This window comes from Podarcis pityusensis (genome assembly GCF_964106645.2).
Source record: "Podarcis pityusensis genome assembly, chromosome: 3".
Lineage (NCBI taxonomy): Eukaryota > Metazoa > Chordata > Lepidosauria > Squamata > Lacertidae > Podarcis > Podarcis pityusensis.
Window position 1 is genome coordinate 43,039,371 of NC_138026.1, and position 21,228 is coordinate 43,060,598.

A 21,228-nucleotide genomic window follows, 5' to 3' on the forward strand; every position below is an offset into this window, starting at 1 on the left:
TGCTGAGTGCTTCTGATCACATGGACAGTTTTCTTGCCAGCAATGGATATTCCTGGAGGTGATGAATCAAGTGGTATGGTATCTCTCCCCTGCATTCTAGAGAATTCTCTGGATACTATGCAGGTGAAATAAAGTTAGAATTGGTCCTAAAACAAACTGTTTTGGAATTTTGAGATTAACATCCGCATCATACATTCAGAATATTTTTATACCACTTCAACAATCACTGCTCCCGCCAAAGAATCCTGGGAAATATAGTTTGTTAAGGGTGCTGAACTCACAGACTTTGAATTCTCAGCACCCTTCAACACACTATTGTTCCCAGATTCATCCATGGCAGTTAAAGTGGCACAAGAGCGCTTTAAAGGCATGGTGTGAATATGTCCCAACAGAATTGGAACTGTAAGAAATTGAGAGAGATTAAGATGCAGTTCAGGGGTATCTTACCCAGCTTCTGCCATGATTTATTTGTTGTCTGAGGGTTTAACCAAATGTGAGATGGAAACTGCATTTATTGATAAAACCAAAGGAAACCTTTGGCAAGACCAACAGCAGTTGCGACTGCATAATTAGAGTTTGGCTGCAGTCCTGAATCTTTTGAAGCTGTTGATCCATAGCTGTCAACTTTTCTTTTCCCTTTTTTTGCGAGGAATCCTATTCTGAATAAGGGAATTTCCCTTTAAAAAAGGGAAACGTTGGCAGCTATGTGTTGATCCCATTCAGTAGATTTAAGCAGTCTGTGTGTAGGATTGCCACCACCTGTCTGTCCTTGCGCTGACTGTGCTTTCCATTTTTAACACTATCTTTAACTGCTTTGCCTGTGGGCAGTTCATTTCCTGCCACAACCTGACCTGTTAAGTTCTGCACAAAGGGCTCACTGACGTTTGGTCAGTGTCTCTCGCATGATAAATCCTATTTGCTTGGCTGTGAGCATATGTATTCATTTGTACTTGGCATCTGGTTGTCTTTGCCACTTTAATTTTTGCAGCAGATGTTAATACAGGGCTGTTGTTATTGAATATATGCAAGGTTTGCTGATGCACTCTATTCTTTTTCCGGCAAATCCTCCTGCTCAGCTTCTCCCAGCACCTTTTTTTGCAGGTGGCAGGAGAGAGATACTTCCTGCTCTCAAACTTTTTATTCAAAACATCCGGTGCATCCAGCAACCCCAAGAAGAAGTTTTTGAATAAAGGTTAGAAAAAAAGGGAAGAATCTTATTTCTTTTGGGCTGCGTTGGGATCACCATTAACAATCTTTGTTTTATAAGCCCCAGAAAGCTCTGAGGCACATTGGCAGGATGTGGTAGTTTTTGCCCACTGTGAGTGAGCACTGAAGAGAGATTTGACAGCAGGACTGAGGGACCAATTCTCATTTTACTCCTCTCCTCCCAAAACTGTTTACATCCAAGTTTGTCTTCATATAATAACTGCTATAAAATGTTTCACAACTTGTGGCTAGACCTAGTTTCTTCTCACCTTCCTATCTCTTTTTTAATGGTTTTGCAGTGTCTTTTAGGTCGTAAGCCTATGAATAGGGACTTCCTTGTTTTTGATCTGTGTACAGTGCTTAGTAAATGTTAGAATCATAGAATTGTAGGCTAATCCAACCCCTTACAATGCAGGAATCTGCAATGCATCTAACCTCTGCTTAAAAACCACCAATGAGGGAGACTCCACAACCTCCTGAGGGAGGCCATTCCAATGCTGAACAGGTCTTACGGTCAGAAAGATCTTCCTGATGGTTCATGGGAAACTCCTTTCTTGTAACTTGAAGCCATTGGTTAAGTCCTACTCTGCAGAGCAGGAGAAAACATCCCTTCAGATATTTGAAGATGGCCATCATATCTCCTCTCAGTCTCCCCCTTTCCAGGCTAAACATACCCAGCTCCTTCAACTGTTCCTCATAAGGCATGGCTTTATAAATTATTATTGTGATTAGGATGATGATAATCCATGCCCTAGTTTAATCATTCAAAGATGGTTATTTCCTTCTGTTATAAAAAAAAATAAAATACCTCCTATGGCATGGACAGCTAAAGCAGAATGCTCTGTTTATATATCAGGCAGATTTGAGGCTTAATTGCTCTTTGTGGGATTAACTTTTTTTCTTTTATTGGAAACTTTATTTAAAGATTCTTAATGTCCTAACCTCATAAGCACCTAAGCTTTAATTTTGCACATGAGAAGAAAATTCTGACCCTAATAAAGCAGAGTACAGAAACCACTCAATATCTCCTTATCTTTGAACTACCAGAGCTTGTTTGAACATTTCCCTTAAATCTTCAAAAGGAGCTTATATCAAAAGGGACTTATTTGAATAGCTAAGGTCCTCCTAGCCAAATGCTTTATTCTTCTCTCTTTTCCCCTTCTTTTTCACGTGTCTGTTTTTCTCATTCATACTTAGAACACTTCAAGAAGTTAATAACTGTACAGTGTGTGATAGAACATTTAATTTTAAAGACATGGTAGTCTTGAACTTGTTCATCCCAAATCCATATTTCATTCAAGTAAAGATCCTTATGCAATCAATTAACAAGCTTAGGTGTATCTCATAAACTCATAGAATTGTAAAGTTGGAAGGGACCCTGATGTTCATCAGGCCCACCCCACTGCAATGCAGGAATCTCAACATGCAGTTGGACATCCAATTTGAAAGCATACCAGATCCTGCTTAGCTTTGCAACTGTGAAATTATGGTTAAATAATGGAGGTTTCACACTGCTTGCCTCTTCCAACTGCTTATTACAGTAAAGGTACAAACATACCAACACCTTGTCTGGTTTTTTTAAACAGACAAAAAAACTTTTATTATAAGAAATAAACAATATTCCAAAATACCACATACTGCACAAACACACCTAAATAGTATTGCCATACATAACAGTGCATGATGATATCAAAACCCAGGTGCAGGTATTATATTTTTGTATTTCCCTGACATTTAGATAATTTTGGGGGCTATCCTTAAAAGTAGCATCTTACCAACACAGGACTCGTATCTTTTTAAATGTATGTATAATGCACGGTCCCAAATCAGATTTCATTATTTCTAAGTTGGGTTGAATTCTAGCCTTGTTGCACTAAAGTTTACTGAGTAAGCTGGTTTACCTTTGTCTGTAATGTGCAAATTGAAAATGGAACACAATTTAAATACACAAACATACAATCAATTTTAATAATTTTAGACTACAATTGTATATGTATATACCTTGGAGTCAGCCTGATTTTATATAGTCTTGAGTAAACATGTAGACTTCCACTATTAGTTTATTTGAATATTACATACTTCTATTTCAAAAGTGGGTAATCTTTACTGTGGACCAGGATGCATGCCAGTAAGTTGCTGTTCTTTATATTTTAAGAAAGCTGGGAAACAGTGCTAACTGGGTGCATTTAGTAAGCCAACGGAATTGATTCATAATTTGTTCAAACCATGGTGTGATTGCAGTTAAAATGCTATCTCTGTCTTAAAAAAACAACCCTTCCATGTTGTATTTTTGGAAGAGAGACCACAGCATCATGAATGCACATTTGCTTTCTGTTGTTACCATTTGTTAATTGTATTTGCGCAATTACTAATCTAGGTACTGTTTATACATTAATGCCACTTAAAACTTTGCAGTGGAGATTACGCAGTGTGGTGCAAAGGTCTTCAGAAAAAAAATATTGTGTGAGGATGGGTACATATCAGATATCATTGTATTTGAAAAGCCTAGTAGGCCTGCAGGCCATGTCAATGGTGCACATTGTTATTGGCAAAAGGCATGAATCACAGATCTCCACAGCAAAGGCAGAAACGGTGAACTTGCTTGGGTTGACAAAGACAAGTTTCTTCAGCTTGTATTGACCATTTCTTTCCCTGGGAAAAAAAAAAAACAATCTCTGCACCCCCCTCTTATGCTAAGTAGTCTGCCAGTAGGGTTGGCAGGAATCCAGTGCCAATGTCTGACTGGTGTCAAGCACCTGCTTCAGTTCGTTTCCTCATTTGCGTAGAAGCGGGGAAATCACCCTAATAAGCAGAGATGCATATATTAAGAAACGAGAACACAGAAAGACAGGAAGGGTCAGAACAAAAAATAAACTGTCAGAGAACCCTGGGCCTTCAGGGGGTTTGTTAGGCCCTGTCTTGTCTGTGTCTGCCCTAAAATCCTATTCATGAGCAGCCATCCATTCAAAATGTGGATATGAAACTAGAAATTCAGAACTCCATCCACCAGAAACAGAGGGTGATTCAGGAATATGGCTTTGCTTCAGCTGCCATGAAAATAGAGGTTATATTGTGCAGGCACTTTTCATCCTTGCCCTGAAAGGGGTCAACTGCAACCTTCCCAGGAAAAAAACCAACCAACCTGGAATTTACCCCACAAGAAAGACACTGACTTTATCCATTCAACATGGTAAGCCAAACTATTACTGGTACCATGCAAATGTGCAGGCTCCCAGAAAGGAGCTGCTGCACCACCCTTGAACTAAGCCAAGGTTTGGCTTAGTGTATAATCCAAGCACTGGCCCATGGCTAAGCTCTCTCTCTGCTAACTTATGAGCTACAGTGAAGAACAAACCATAGCTATAGCTCATGGTTAGAGAGGAGAAAGCACGAGCCCAGTTTGGATGGTATTCTAATCCAAACCTTATCATGGTGTTGTAGTCTGTGAATTATTTATTTCATAAAATCTATTTACTGCTTGATTGATTATGAATTGGTGTTTAATAAGTTTGAGTTGAGGAGGAGATGGGAGGAGGGAGAGAAAAGAGGCAGAAAGAAATACATGCTGAAAATGTGACTGGAATAAGCACTATCTCTTTAAGCATTACGGTCATACCTCATGTTATGTTTGCTTCAGGTTGAGCGTTTTCAGGTTGCGTCCCGTGGTGAACCGGAAGTACGGGGAAGGGTTACTTCTAGGTCTCACCGCTCACACATGCGCAGATGCGCAAAATGACATCACGTGCATGTGCAGAAGCGGCGAATCGTGACCCGTGCATGCACAGACGTGGGTTGCGTTCTGCTCATGTTGCGAATGGGCCTCTGGAACGGATCCCGTTCGCAACCAGAGATACCACTGTATTTGTTTTTTTTTTATATATAATATTTATTGGAGTTTACAATAAAAATACATGTAACAGACAATATAGCAAATATCTTAACATAGTTTCACATTTTTTTTGGACTTCCTCACATTTCCCGCTCCCACTTTCATCGTTATAACTTTTTAGCAGCAATTTGTTATCTTATTTGCATTCTTATATCCCTTCTATGTTTCATAATCTTCTAGTTCTCAAAAAAAGAGTTATATTTTCTCAATCTCTCTTATTTTCTTAAATCATCTAGGTTAGTGGTGCTCAATTATTTATGATCTAGCATCCTGCTTAGCATTCACTCAAGTTGCAATGTTTTTGTAAATAGTTCTTAAATTTCTTCCAATCCTCCTCCATCCTCTCTCCTCCCAGGTCACGGATTCTGCCAGTCATCTCAGCTAGTTCCATATAGTCTATCAGTTGCATCTGCCATTCTTCCAGTGTGGGTAGATCTTGAGTTTTCCAGTACTTTGCGAGAAGTATCCTTGCTGCTGTTGTTGCATACATAAAAAATGTCCAATCCTTCTTTACCACCCCTTGGCCGACAATACCCAAAAGGAAGGCCTCTGGTTTCTTAGTGAAGGTATACTTAAATACCTTTTTCAGTTCATTATAAATCATTTCCCAGAACGCCTTCACTTTAGGGCAAGTCCACCAGAGGTGGAAGAATGTTCCTTCGCTCTCTTTACATTTCCAGCACTTATTATCAGACAGGTGGTAAATTTTTGCAAGTTTGACTGGGGTCAAGTACCATCTATATATCATTTTCATTACATTTTCTTTCAAAGCATTACATGCAGTAAATTTCAATCCAGTACTCCACAACCTTTCCCAGTCCTCAAACATAATATTATACCCAATGTCCTGTGCCCACCTTATCATAGCCGATTTGACCATTTCATCTTGTGTATTCCATTTTAACAGCAAGTTATACATCCTTGAAAGTACCTTAGTCTTTGGTTCTAACAATTCTGTTTCTAGTTTCGATTTCTCCACCTGGAACCCTAGTTTCTTGTCGTTTTTAAAAACTTCTTTAATCTGAGCGTAATGTAACCAGTCTCGCACTTTATCCTTCATTTTCTCCAAACTCTGCAATTTCCAATTGTCTCCATCTTTTTCTAATATTTCCCAATATTTAGGCCATTTAGCCTCCATATTGGGTCTTTTTCGGGCCTTAGCTTCCAAAGGTGAAAGCCACCTTGGAGTTTTATTTTCCAGCAAGTCTTTATATTTTGTCCAGACATTAAACAGTGATTTTCTGACAATATGGTTCTTAAAGGCCTTATTTGCTTTAACTTTGTCATACCATAAGTATGCATGCCATCCGAAAGCATTGTTAAACCCTTCCAAATCCAACACGTCAGTGTCTTCAAGAAGTAGCCAATCTTTTAGCCAGCAGAACGCTGCGGCCTCATAATACAACTTTAAATCTGGCAGGGCAAAGCCCCCTCTTTCTTTCGCATCAGTTAATATCTTAAACTTAATTCTGGGCTTTTTGCCCTGCCAGACAAACTTAGAAATATCTCTCTGCCACTTCTGAAAGCACTCCGTCTTGTCCAAAACCTGAAGTGTTTGAAACAAAAACAACATCTTTGGCAATACATTCATCTTAATCGCAGCAATTCGGCCTAACAAAGAAAGTTTCAATTTTGACCAACTATCTAAGTCTCTCTTGATTTCTGCCCAGCATTTTTTGTAGTTATCCTTAAATAGACTTAGATTTTTTGATGTTATGTTTACCCCTAGGTATTTTACTTTTTTAACCACATTAAGTTCTGTCTCTTTCTGAAACCGTTCTGACTCTGTATCTGTTAAGTTTTTCCCTAAAACTTTAGTTTTCTGTTTATTTAATTTAAATCCAGCCACCCGACCAAAGTCATTAATCAGTTGTAATACTCTTTTCGTACTAGACTCTGGCTCCTGCAAGGTCAAAACCAGGTCATCTGCAAAAGCTTTTAATTTATATTGTTTCTGTCCGACCTGAATTCCTTCCACCAACCGGTCCCCTCTGATCATATTCAATAGCACTTCCAGAACCGAAATAAATAACAAAGGGGAAATAGGGCAACCTTGTCGTGTTCCTTTTTCAATTTTAAACTCCTCTGTAACCACATTATTAACTATCAGTTTAGCTTTCTGCTCTGAATATATCGCCTCAATCCCATTCTCAAAACCCCGTCCCACTCCCATTTCTTTTAAGTTTCCCATCATAAATTTCCAGGAGATGTTGTCAAAGGCCTTCTCCGCATCTATGAAAATTAAAGCTGCTTTTGTGTTTATATCTGTTTGCAAAAGTTCCAAAATGTCAATAATGTTCCTTGTATTAGCAAACAAATGTCTACCTGGGAGAAAGCCTGCCTGGTCCTTATGGATTACTTCATTTAAAACTTTTTTAAGTCTACTTGCCAAAATGTCTGCAAATATTTTGTAATCCACGTTTAAAAGAGAGATGGGACGATAGTTCTTAAGTTGTGTGTTTTCAGCTTCCGTCTTTGGTATTAATGTGATAAACGCTTCCTTCCACGACTCCGGTGCCCTCTTCCCCTCCAAAATTTCATTGCTGACCTCCATCAAAGGTTGTATCAAGTAGTCTTTTAATGTCTTATAGTACTTGGAGGTCAGCCCATCTGGCCCTGGAGATTTGCCCAATTGCATGTTCTGAATGGCTTGTTCAATCTCTTGTCGTGTTATTTTGCAATTCAGGATTGTCCTATTTTCTTGTGACAATTTTGATAATCCATTTTTTGCCAAAAATTGTTTAATCTCGGCCTCGTCTTGCGGCCCTTGGGTGTATAGTTTTTTAAAGTATCTCTGGAAACACTTTCTAATGTCCACAGGATTCTGAATGTTTTTTCCTTCAATCTCTAAATTTGTAACCGTATTTAATCTTTGTCTTCTCTTCAACTGCCAAGCTAGCAGTTTTCCACATTTATTCGCCGACTCAAACGTTTTTTGTTTCATTAATTTGACCTTCCATTCTATTTCCTGATTTATCAGTTTAGAATATTGTGTTTGATAAAGTTTAATTTCTCTCAGAGTTGGCTGTGACTTCGGGTTTAATCTTAACTTCTTCTCTAATTCATTTATTTTATCCAGGATCTTGTCTTTTTTCTCATTTTGTGTCCTTTTCTTTACGGCATTCTGTTGTATCAAGAATCCCCTCATTACAGCTTTACTTGCGTCCCAGACGATTCTTTTTTCCACCGTAGTATTCATGTTTATCTCAAAATAGTCCTTCAAAGCTTTTTGGGCCTTCTTGGTAATTTCCTGATCTCTAAACAAATTGTCATTCATCTTCCATCTAAAAGAGCCGGTTGGTAGTAGTATCATATCCATCTTTACTGCATTATGGTCGGAACAGGTCTTTGGGCAGATTTCCACTTTTCTGGCCTTAGGTGCCAGGCCTCTAGATATCCATATTTGGTCGATTCTTGTCCAGGTCAGTTGGGCTTCAGAAAAGAATGTTCCCTCTCTTCCTAGTGGGTTCTTTGTCCTCCAAATGTCAATCAAATCCATGTTGTCTGTCATTTCAAAAAAAGTTTTAGGTAGTCTGCCGTCTTTTGTAACATTTTGACTTTGTGACTTGTCCATATTAGTTGATACGACCCCATTCATATCTCCCATCATTATGATGTTGTTGTAGTCCAGATAATCCAGCATAGTCTCGTGCAGCTTCTTGTAAAATTCCGATTTCCCTTCGTTAGGTGCATAAATTCCTAATATCAAAAGTTTCTCTCCTTGGTGTTGTATCTCAATTGCCAAAATTCTTCCATGTTCATCTTTAAATAAGAATTTGGGTGACAGGCTCTCTTTCGCATATATCACCACACCTCTCTTCTTCACTTTGTCCGAAGATATAAATTCCTGGCCCAATCTTTTATTTATTAACACTTTTCTGTGGAGCCTTGTCACATGTGTTTCCTGTAGGCAAATAATGTCCAATTGTTCTTTTTTTAATATATGAAATATTTTCTTCCTTTTTTCCGGAATATTACAGCCATTTATATTCCAGCTCAACAGTTGCAGAGACATCCTGAATTAATCTGATTATTTTTCAAGGGGTGGTATCTTGTTCACAGGATCTTCAGGTTCCACAGGTGCTGGTACTGCCGTTGCTCCAGGCCCAGGAGGTAGTTCAATTCCTTTTTGAAGGTCCTCTCCGTATGTAGACAGAAATTTGTCTCTCTCTTCCGGTGTTCTAATTTTAACCTTTTTCCCTCTAAAGGTAAAGGATATTCCTTGGGGGAATTCCCACCTAAAAGCAATTATGTTGCTCCTTAATAGTTTGGCAAGTTCAGAATAGGCGGCTCTAAGGTCCAACAGTTGTCTAGGAATATCTTTGTAAATTTCAATTCTTCTGTCCAAAATATCCAGTGACTTTCCGTAGTGTAGGCCCAAAATCTTGTCCCTTTCCTCCTTTGATCTCAATGTTATCAGGCAGTCTCTGGGCCTCTCCTTTTTTTATAAATCTTCCAAGCCTGAAAGCTGACACAATTTTAAAATCCTTTTCCTCTAAATTCCAAAACTTGGAGAATTCTTTGGTTAAAAACTCAGCTAGGTTTCCTTCTTCTGCTTCTTGTAGCGACCTAATCCTCAAATTATTCTCACGATTTCGCAGTTCTATCATAGAGAGATAAATCTGATGTTCCCCTACTTGTTTGGTGAGTGGTCTTACCTCTTGTTCTAAGTTTTCTAATTTTTGTCTAGTATCCTCAGCCAATTTCCGATTTTCTGCTGTGGCCTCCGTCAACTGTCCAATTGCCTGTGTGTTCTGTGCCACTTGTCCAGTTAATTTATTTAGGCATTCTGTATTTTGGTCAATCTTAGCTGTTTGCTCATCTGCTTTCTTGTCCAAAGCTTCCAATTTTTCAAAAATTTTCTCTAAAATAGAAGCAGATGCTCCTGAGGCCATATCTTCCAATTGTAACTGCTCTATTTCTCCCTCTTTTGCCTGTGACAAAGCAACTTCTTCTACTTCTGAAGGCAGAGTAGGTACAGATGATCTACGTGTCTGTGAGGCTGAGGTTAGAGTTGTCAAAGTTGTTTGTCTAACTCTTCCTCTTCTTCTTGTGCCACTCATTCCAACATTATCTATCAGTCAAGGTCACACTGAGTTATTCCCATGGGAATAGAGAGGCCCAGAGAAAGCAAGCAGCCAGGAAATCGAAAGTAAATGTAAAGTCACTGTTTTAAATCTCCAATCCTCTAGAGGGAGCTTGAAATGTCTTTCAGAGTCTAATTTAATGTCCAAGAACCTTCAAATACAAGTATTTAGCAGAGTTGATATTAATAGTCACTTTGTTTCAAGCAGTGCTTACTGGTCTCCAAAAGATGTTTCAAATTAGGAGGTCTAAATACCCTCAGATTGTTGCAAGTTCCAATACACAGTAGCCAAGTCTGCAAAACTGACAGCTCAGTCTCTCAGAGCTCAGGCAGCTCCGGACCCTGGGTTTCACCTTTCGATTGTAATCCAATGAAAGAAGGATAAGTCAAATGCAAATAATAATTCCAAGTCATAAACTTAAAGTCTTTACTTTATATTGCAGGTTCAGTGGGTGCTTAGATCAATAAAGTTAAAAGTTCTTTTTTCAGCCTCCACTCCTCCAGCTCTTTGCTTTTTAAAGTTCAATGGCAGCGGAAGACGGACTTCCTGTTTCCACGTCTCTCCGCTCTCAGCCAAGTTCAAATCTTTTAATTCAGCTTTTAGTCTCAAATTTAAAGTGTTTCAGTCTTTACTCACGAATAAGTTAATATTTGGTTCCGGATCCAGAATTTGCAGGAAAAGGGATCAGCGCTCACCGGCAGCAGCAGCGCGGCTTCGCTCCGCAGATTGCGAAACGGCTCACAGCGCCGCAACCCCCCTCCACGTTTCGGAGCCCCTTACGGGGTTCCTTTGACGCTAAGAGGGTCGCTTCTGGCGCCCACCGAGCCTCAAGACCACAGGCTCTTGCTGCCTGTGGGTTTCCGACGTGGGTCTCCGCTTCGCCGTAGCGGACGACCCTTTTCTGCGGAGCCTCCTCCTCGCTAGTGGAAGAGGACCGCCATTGCTGTTCGCGCCGCCCCCGGAAGTGATACCACTGTATTTGAGTCCTTTCCTTTTGGACAAAGGAGCAAATATAAAACAAGGCATGAGAGTAAAAAGACCTAGAAGCTCCTCTGTGGGAAACCCACACGTTTGTATGGTCCTAGCAAGTCATAATTTGGGTTGTTGGGTTGTTGTGCGAACAAGTAGTCTGTGTTTTGTGGCAGCTACAACCCTCCCTGAACTGTGAACCAGCTACAGGATAAAAAGGAGAATCATTCTCATGCAAAAGAAGAAGTGCCATTAGCAGAAAGACTGTTGGCTTGTGTTGGGAAAGCAAACAGATGCAAAACCATACTTTGAAATTTCCTTTTCCATAAATGAATCATGGCATTATGTTTCTAAGAGTTCTGCCCAGGAATGCAAATTGATTACTAGAGACACTCTGCTCTCCTGTTCCTTTTTCTAACCCTGCTGGAATTCATTCTCTTATGTGCTGCTGGAAGGAACAGAGCCCATGTCCTCTTTTCCTTTGGGTCACCCTAGCAAGGAAAGTCCATCAGTTACGCGGATGCTGTAGCAGATGGTGTCACGTCCCGTGGTCTGAAAAAAGTACCCCCACCCTCTGTTCCTGCTTCTGTCTTTGACATGTGTGATCCTTTGGATCCTAGTCTATAAAGTGTAGTTTTCCTTTGTGTATAATAAAGATGTGCTTTTTAAAAATCTGTTTCGAAAATAATGAATTATTTAACAACTGCTGGAGATTAAATGAACTATTTGAGTGTGTTGTGTTTCTATTTTTAAAGAAGCAGAATTCAATTACTCCACTGGTCAGCTGATCTTGTATAGCGCGTCATGACGTTCTGTTAGAAACAGAGTGTCCTGTTTCAAATGAAACCCTTTCCAGGCTGGCTGGGAAATTGAAAAATTAGGCCACAAATAGAAAGTTATAAAATGTATTTATGATTTTCTTGGCAGCACTTCTTGCCTTAGACCATAATGATTGATTTTCGCATAACGTTAAGAACAAAATTCATTAAAAGCACAACTAAGACCGTGACCTTAATGTTCTCAGTTTTTGTATATATTGACCTTGCATAATTTTCGTGTGTGAAGTGGCATTTATCAGCTGTGACCAAGTACTGTTTACTGTAAAATAGATGCGGGGGACATTTTTTCAGCTGGAGGATTCCATTTCCTCATGGGCAACCTTCAGGGGTAGGTGGGGCGACACCAGTGGTGGGTAGGGTCTAAGGCAAAAACTGAGTGGAACCAGAGGCAAAAGTGTGCAGAGCAATGGATTTCAATCTTTTGTACATTCTAGCCATGTAAAAGTTGGGAGTTTCTGCACACACCCACAACTGCTCATCCTCTGTTCAGGCAAAGAAAGAGTGTAAGGACAGATTCCAGCCAGATAAAAGCACCCAGGAAGGGTATGGGACATGGGCATTGTGGGGTGTGGCCTGGGGCCCAGGAACTGGCTAGAGGGCTGTATTTGACCCTCAAGCCTGAGGCTGACCTTGATATAAGAGGCACACATCACCTTGGTCCTGAAAGACCTCCATCCTAGCCCTTCTTTATTAGGTTCATCCTGCCCGGTTCTCCCTGCAGCAGTCCAGGAATTGTGAAGGAACAGAATCCCATGATTAATTTACTCCATCTTTAACATGCTAGAGCGGGCCCGACATATTAAACATAATATAAAGTGCATATTCAGCATTTCTTCCGATTTCTGCAACTGATATTGCACATCATAGTTAACCAAAACTGCTTTCCTGTTTCCCATGCTGGCACATTTTCATGGTTAACGTTCATGAAGTGTGAATATTGCCAACCAATATTTGGCATTCCTAGTTCGTTCCTCCAATCCTATAAAGGCTGTTGTAACTCAGCCAAGCTTATGTACCCCCACATGTTTTCCCGCCTTGTTCAGATATTAACCCAACGTCAGCCTTCAATATGTCCACCAATCCTATGGGTTTTCCCATTAGGATTTCATTCACTCCACCCATTTTTTTTGCTGCTGTCCTTTACCTGACACTCCATTACTTTCATTTGTGTTCTTGCTACTACCTGAACTTATGTCGAGTTTTAAGTAAAGAACATGGTTGGCTCCAGATATGTTGGCAAGATTGGACATTGGCTGGGAACATGAGCCTTGGCATCCATGCTTTCTACAGAACGTACAAACAGGTCAGAAGCAGCAAAAGAGGCCAATGTCAATTTCACAAGTATCCTTTCTGTCTACTTTTAAATATAAAATCAAAATCAGGGAAATCCAGGGGGTATCTTACTGAAAAGCAAAAGCAACACGCAGAACGAAAATTGCCTAGTATGGGGGTCACTTTTTTGTATGGCCAATGGCAGCAGGGAGAAAGGCACAATCCAAGGGCAAACGAGAGCTGAAAAGAAGTGTCACGGCCGGGAGATCTGTGGCGTGATCTCCCAGAGTCTTTTTTTAATAATCAAAAGCAGCTACATGGTCCTCCAAATTGGATTGGGGCCAGTCTTTTTCTGGGATGGGAAGTTTTAGTTGACTATTCACAGCAATTTCATGACTTTAAACTTAATGAATTGCTATTATTCGGGGGGTGGGGGGGGGGAGAGAAGACTGATGCAATGTGGGTCTTGGGTACCATTGCCCTGCCCACTCTCTGCAGCCAATATAAACTGTGGGAAAGAGTTTAACCTTTCCTTCCCCAGAGTGCATTCTGGAAGACAAAGAAAAGTACATTGTGAGATCTTGTTGCAGATTTCTTTGCATTGTTGTAGCTTGGTCCAGTTTGGCCAGCATGCAGAGTAACAACATGACACAAGTGTGGGTGCACAAGGTTTAACTATCCCTCTCCATACATTTTTGTAGCTTGTTTTGTTTTAGAAGGGGCGTTCACGATTCCTCAATGCAGCAGAGCTTTCCCCAATTCCCATGTGTGTTCAGTCTAGTCGGCACATACAATCTCTCCTTAAATAAAGTTCAACTTGGAACTGACTCGTGGTATACATTCAGTGTTGAAAAGGACTAAAACCTGGACATTTCTAACCTTATCTCAAAGCCACCCATCCTTGTTGCTTTGAGATGCCTTTTTCCCTCCTGTTAACTGTCAATGCAGCAGTGAATGAGTCATTGAGGGATATTCTTGGATTCCATTATCTGGAAGCTGATTACATCATTGCCTCATTGCTGTGGGTCTGAAATACTAATTCTTTTTGTCAGTCAAACTATCCTTTTTGCTTTCTCTCATATCTTCTCATAAGCAGCATTAGGAAGAGTGATTTTCACTGCTAAATCTCTGTCCTCCTAGCTGGCAGATTCTCTTTTCTGCAGGGTGGGGTGAGGATGGGCTTTCTTCGTTTTTTTGCCACAGGTTTTAGCTTATTTCAAGAGCACTTGTGCCATTAAGGAACTTGGAATTTGAACACACACACAGTGTTAAGATCTTCTCATGTCATTTCATATTGATAAAGGTGGGAGTATTGAAAATAATAATAATAAATAAATAAATAAATAAATAAATAAATAAATAGGGGGTTGGTGGGTTTTTGTTGTTGCTGTTACTGATATTAATTTTGTGTTACATTATTTTTGGATCTTATGATTAATGCTGAAACTTCAATTTGATCGTGATCTTTTTTGATGTGTTCTATTTATTGTTTAAGACTACTTTTGTAATTATGTAAATATTTTCATGTTGTAAGCCCCCTTGAGCCTGGTTTTACTATAGAAAGGCAGCAGACAATGATAATGGTGATGATGAAAGGCCGTAGATGGAATTAACAGCTGAAAGCTGAAGGCCTGGTTGAAGAGGAGTGTTTTTGCCTGGTGCCTGAAGATAAGGAAGGAAGATGTCAGGCGAGCCTCCCTGGGGAGAGCATTCCACAAATAGGGAGCCACCACAGAAAATACCTGTTCTCGTGTTGCCACCTTCCAGACATCTCATGATTGCATGATTGCAAATAAGATGATTGCAGGGTCCTGGCTGGTTCATACTGGAAGAGGCGGTCCTAGAGGTATTGTAGTCCTGAGTCACATAAGGCTTTATAGGTCAAACCTGAATTGGGGCTGAAAACCAATTGGCAGCAAAGCTTTTATTATTGCTTTACTGCAGCACTAAGCACCTGTTCCCATTTGAGACTAAATTAGCATCAACGGATGTTAACCAGAGGTTTCAGCATGACTCTTGAGAGGCATTATGATGGCCTCCCTGCTAAAGCAATGACTACTAGCTAGATGATTTGGAAACTCAGACGTAGGACAAGGGTAAAGACTTCCTGGTCAAGAGTGAGTGGTTTATCCTTTTTGATCCACACACTTATTTGTATTTATTTGAAAGATTAAAGTTTGTTTCTTACCAATCTATAGGTTAGACAAGAAGCTGAGGACACCTCCCACGCCACCCCAAATCCTGGGAACTAGTTTAGCCCCTACAGAGCTGCAATTCCTAGCACCCTTCATGATCAACAGTTCTTGGGATGGATGTGCTTTAAATGTTCTGTAGTGTGGATGGAGCCTGAGACCATACAGGATTAACTTTTTCCTTGCTGTTGTAGCATAGTCTTTCTCTTCCCCTTTTCCTTTTAGTTTTCTTTTTTTGGGGGTGGGGTAACAGGTATCAGAATTCTTCTTAACTTGAGAGAGATAGAGGCAAGTCTGTTGTTTTGTCATAACAGAAAGGCTAGATGCAAGTAAGGCAAGGTCCCCCTCCCCACATTACATCACTTGCTGTTGCAATGGCTGTGGTGGACAGCCTTCCAAATACTGAGAGACCTCAAACAGTTTTTAAAGAGATGCTGTTCTGCCAAGTTAGTATAATCCACAATAAGCAAGATTGAAAGGATGGTAAAGGATCCAGTCGGCAAAAGAGAAGGCAGGACCTCTAAACCACTGTATGGAATGAAAAAGATTCTAGTGATGCCTCAACGAAAATTATTGGTGCAATAATCCGGGGTGAGTTGCCGAAGAATATAAAATCAGGCTTTGAGATACTAGCCATTAGTAAAGTTGGAATACTGAGATATTCTGTTAAATAAGCTTCCACCTCTCTACAAGTCTTGGGGAGTGTTGCTAGAGAGTTTTTCATGTCTTAAATGTGTGATGAAAGTTTAATTATATATGTTTACAAGGCATATTACAGTATATAAATGTCCCGCCTCACTTGTTCCAAGGGATATTTATGATATTTAAGTACCAATGGTCCCCTCTCCTGGTCCGTTGCCTCTGCCACACACTCTTCAGAGCCCTGTCAGTCCCTGACACTGCCTTAAACTGAATCAGACCATTGTTTCTTCTAGCTCAGTTTTGTCTGCATTTACTGGCAGCAGTTCTCCGGGGTTTCAGGCAGGACACAGATGCCAGGGATTTGAACCCAGGACCTTCTGCATGGAAAGCAGATGTTCTACCCCTGAGCTGTGGCATTTCTTTCATAAAGCTTCTTTGTGTTTCCCATGGCAAAATGAGCAACCCCTTTCGTCAAGTGTTGTGTGGACAGAAAAGAAAAGTGTACTAATCTCTTCATTATTTTATCTGCCCTGATAATTAAAACATAGTTATATCTGTAAATAAATTTATGACAAAAAACAACAACCCACCACCACCTCCCTCTCACATGTTTTTAGATATGTTGTTATGTTTTTAGAGTGGCTGGGGAAACCCAACCAGATGGGTGGGGTGTAAATAATAAAATTATTGTTATTATCACAGCAAAATAGCCATAAAACCTGCATATTATTGGGGATACTTTTGCTCTTTGGCTGTCGTTCCGAAAGAATATTCTCTGGCAGCAGATCTTGAGAGTGCTGTGCTGATTGAGATCACGAACGAGTCAGTTTTATGATATTCTTAACAATCACGAGGCTCCTGCTGGAAGACATTTAGACATAGATAATGGATTGATACCTACACACGCTGGAGGTTGTACTCTGTGAAAGTGAGTACACCAGTAAGGGAGGAGGTGCCGTGTTGCTGTCCGTTAATGGAAAGGCTCTGGAGGGAAAGCAGGCTTACAAATGAACATCCTGGAGCGACAAGAGAAGACAGGATGGTTTCCGAGCAGCGCATCCTCTCCCCTCAGGTTTCATGCATTCGCTGTGGTGTGGAGTTAGAAATATAGTGCCATTTACGCACTGTAACTACTGATATTCCTGTTAAACAAATGGACGGCAGAAGGATGTTCCGAAAGTATATCTTTCTCAGATCCTCTGTGTTGCATGTAGGAATCCAACCATTCTAGCTTTTTCAGCCTTCCAGGTATTGTTTGCCACTCCTCCTGCTGCTTTTCAAATAATTTTTAAAGGAGTAATTGCTGCTGTTTTGTTTTCCATGATGTGACTGAGAGTATGTTTTGTGTCTCTTCCCCTCTCCCTCCCCCTTTACACAGATGCAGAAGATGGCATAGCAACGGATCCAATCTTCCACCAAACTGGGGTCCCTCTGTGCACTGCAGTTGGGCTGATGTGAAGCTTTTGTTTTGGACTGGAGGAGCTTGCCCACAGCTTGTCCTGAAATCCATTCTCTCCTAATTCATGAGCCAGCAGGATGTGGTCGCCGTGCTTTCAGAACGCCTTCTCATAGCTGCATACAAAGGGCAACTGGATAATGTTGTGCAGCTTATCAACAAGGGTGCCAAGGTAGCCGTTACCAAGGTAACAAGAGAAAAACTCCTTACAAATTCATGGAGAACTAACCTCACTCCCAAACCATTCATTCTTTCTGATAAATGTTCTTTTGGCTTTGAAAATCTAATTGTTCGAGGAAGTGGTGCGGACGAAAGTATTTGATTCCCCCCCCCCCCAACTTGGGCCAGTTTCATTTAAATGAGACACCATTTAGATGTGAAATATTTTTCCTTCTTTTTCTGCTGTTCTTCCTTCTCCAAGGGAAAGAAGCCTAGAGCATCATAAATGTGCAGAGTTGAACAGTGAATCCACTTCTATATTTTTCTCAAAAGTGCACACTGCATTTTGCAGTGGCAAAATTAATGGTTGTAGGGGGAGGGAAATCAAAATGAAGTTATCTGGGGCTCTGCTTTAAAAGGGCAGAGAGCATCCTGTTTGTCTTGGGGAATGTTACTCCAGCTGTAAATAATATATTTTAGGGAAGAGGACTAATGGCTGGGAACATAGTGAATGCTTCTAGTATACTGTGTAATCCTACTGATTGTTCAGAATTAAGGTTTGGAAGGGGTGGGTGAGATACAGGGTTTGAAAACTTCGATCTAGCATTTTTGAATCCAGCTTCCAAATTTCACCAAAATCTTGTTCGAAACAAAACTATTTTCCAACCATATATGTTTACAAATGGGAAAATGACAAAAACATGCATTTCTCCACATAGAAGGAGGGTGGGAGTCTTTGTATTTTATGTTGTCCTAGCCTGGAGCCAAGAAGTTGGGAATGCTTCTCCTGTGTTGCTTTTATTCCATTCTTCCAGAGGCCAGCGGTTTAAACACATGCTGCTGTTCAACATGAGTGGAATGAAAGTTGCAGGTCTTTAATGGTAGGTGTGGCCACAAGGACCCTTCCCCCAGAGAGTGGTCATTTGGGTCAAGGATGGCACCAGAAATACTCGAAGGGGGTGGTGGTGACCAGGAGGTGGAGGCGGCCTTCCTCAGGTGCCTCCCATATACTAAAAATGTATATGGGGCAGCCAATTTGCCCAACATTCCAGGCTTCTTGGCAACTGACCTCACCTCTCTTACCCCTCCCCTCACTTTCCTAACACATAGGTAGGAGGGAGATTTGTTTCACCTGAGAAGCACCAAGAACTTCAATATGTCTGCTAGTCCTAACATGGGGCTAAGATTCCTGTTGCTCTCCTAGGGAGGAATGTACTTCTCCAGGAATTACTGGATTTCAGTCTGTTCTACCACCCTATAGACAGTGTGTATTCCTGAACCCTGGAAAAGGTTGTGGGGATGGACCCCCCAGGTTGCTGACAGTCTGTTCACCAGTCTATGACTTGAAGGTGCCCCAAATAGCTGAGCATCATTCTGGTGGAAAAGAGGGCTATTCATCTGGAACTACTAGCCTATCAAATATAAGTAGCTTGTCAGTGAGTCCTTAGAAGAATGGACCACGTGCACCAGCCAGTTCCATATAAATAGCAAGGAAGACAAGTGCACTTGTCAAATCTACGCTCCTAGAATGGTTGGAGTTTTGTGCAATTCCCGGTGAGAGTTGATTGTGATGGTTCTTGTAGGCACAAGCCAAATTGAACAGAAAAATGTCATGAGCATACAGAAGGAGCCTCATGGGTGAGACTGAAGCATGCATTTAGTTTCCCCATTGAAATAGATGGGATATTGTAATGCTTAACTTTGAGTGAGTTATGCCTTAAATTTTAGACTTGCTTCAGAGGTGGCATAATTTTAGAAAGCTTTGAGCTATAAATTTGGTAGCTACATAGGTGTAGTGCAGTCATTCTTCCAATTCCCATTTGGGACAGGGTTTCATCTATCTTTATAGGCATGCCCAAAGGAAAATTACAGACACATCTTCTACTGTAGATGCAGCTGCAGTTGCTTATAGCAGGAATATACATTACCTTAGCATTGGAATGTGAGGTCCCACTCCTGCAATAGTTCTGCACTTCTAAACAGGGAGAATATCAGTGCAGTATGGAAGAATCTCTTTCAGTGGAATGGGGTTAGGATGAATATAAAGCACTGTGTGCAAGCCCTAAAAATCTGTGCTAGGCGCAAGTGTAGCTTGGTTCAGTTCTCATGTCTTTCCCTAACTGAACCACCCTTTTATATTCATCCATTTGGGTAGGAGTTCAGCCCCTTTGCAGTAAGCCTAAGCTACATTTCTTCTTCCCCAGTAGTATTTCCTTCTTTAGTTCTTCAGTTCCAAGGCGGCCCCTTTCACCCTATTCTTCCAGAACATTGGAAGCATCATCTGACATACTATCTTGGAAGCTTGCAGGTGGAAAAAAATGTTTTGAGATTATTTCACTGACAGGCTGCTAATGTTCATTTTCAATCCACACTAATTTTAAGGGCTGGAGACAGCTCAGAGTTCAGAAATGACAGGGTCCAATCTTAATGGGTAAGATAAATCCTGTAAAAGAAATGTCTCCCATCTGAAGCAATGAATAGGATTACAGTGTATTGCAGTGCCTGAAAGTGCCCATTTTTTATGCCACTGGTGGCTCAGTGCAGGAAGGTAGAGGGAGGAGTGGGCACATGGGAGGGACTCTGAGGGTGGAGTCATCAAATGCACCTATGTCCCCCTCTTCACTTTGAGCCCTCACACATTATTTCTGACCATCTGTAGAGGGTGAATATTCATGAGGGCATATGACTTCCAATATTTGAACAGATTTTAGAATAAACTCCTTATCTTCTTCTTTTTTTAAAAAAGCACACTGGCTAAAGATAACGAAAATAGACCTCTGAGGAAACACTGGAACAGTTATGGAGGTATTCAAATCATTCTGAATTCAGGCTAGTACACACAGAACTCTTTAAACAAAAAGGAAGAAAACAGCATTTTTGAATTCTTGTTTACTTGCAGAAACATATGAATTAACGTGGTCTTTCACGGTCTAATAATATAGTTGTCTCAGCTTGCTGGAATTGAAAGAGGTTCCTGTTTTCCCTTTTCTTGACTGAAGGCCGATATATCTGGACAGGTTCTGTTTAATAAAAAGACAATTCAAGTATACAAAGTCTAGTAACTATTTTTTTAAAAAATGCCTGCAAGTTCAGACATATACCTACACTTGCTCTTAACACTGTCGTCGTTGGAACTATTCCTGACTTAGGGCCAGTCTACACATTGCAGTGGTCCTATAGTGTCTGCTTACTAGCCTTCTCGTGGTGGCTATTCCATGTATTACTGTAACACAGAGAAAGGCTCAGCATGTACTGCAGAGCTTTCCAAACTGTGTGTTGGGCGAAGGCTCCCTGCACTCCTCCCGGGGCTGGAAACGGGTTAGTTTAACCTCCAGTTTGCTAGCAAAACTGAATTCCTGTGTCGCGAAATGATGCATGTCTAAAAAGTGGGGCACCAACATGAAAAGTTTGGAAAGCTCTGATGTACTGTATTAGAAAACATTCCTTATTTCTTCAGCACTGGTTGATACACGCTGCTACTTCATCGCATAGGTTGTTTCCATGCCAATGTTTAGGG

The 21,228-nt window shown here is 40.7% G+C and overlaps 1 protein-coding gene across 11 annotated transcripts in view; it reads left to right on the plus strand.

Annotated features, from left to right (window-relative positions):
* The window catches only part of ANKRD6 (ankyrin repeat domain 6), a 66,710-nt gene that overhangs the window by 18,843 nt on the left and 26,639 nt on the right, over positions 1-21,228 (plus strand). For 9 of the 11 annotated variants that reach the window (XM_080999855.1, XM_080999863.1, XM_080999862.1 and 6 more), the window contains exon 2: positions 17,475-17,739. In XM_080999855.1, coding sequence (XP_080855981.1) covers positions 17,620-17,739 — 120 coding nt within the window. In that variant the 5' untranslated portion in view covers positions 17,475-17,619. Of the gene's footprint in view, positions 1-17,033; positions 17,345-17,474; positions 17,740-21,228 lie in introns of those variants that run through there. The other 2 variants (XM_080999859.1, XM_080999866.1) reach the window with 2 other exon arrangements.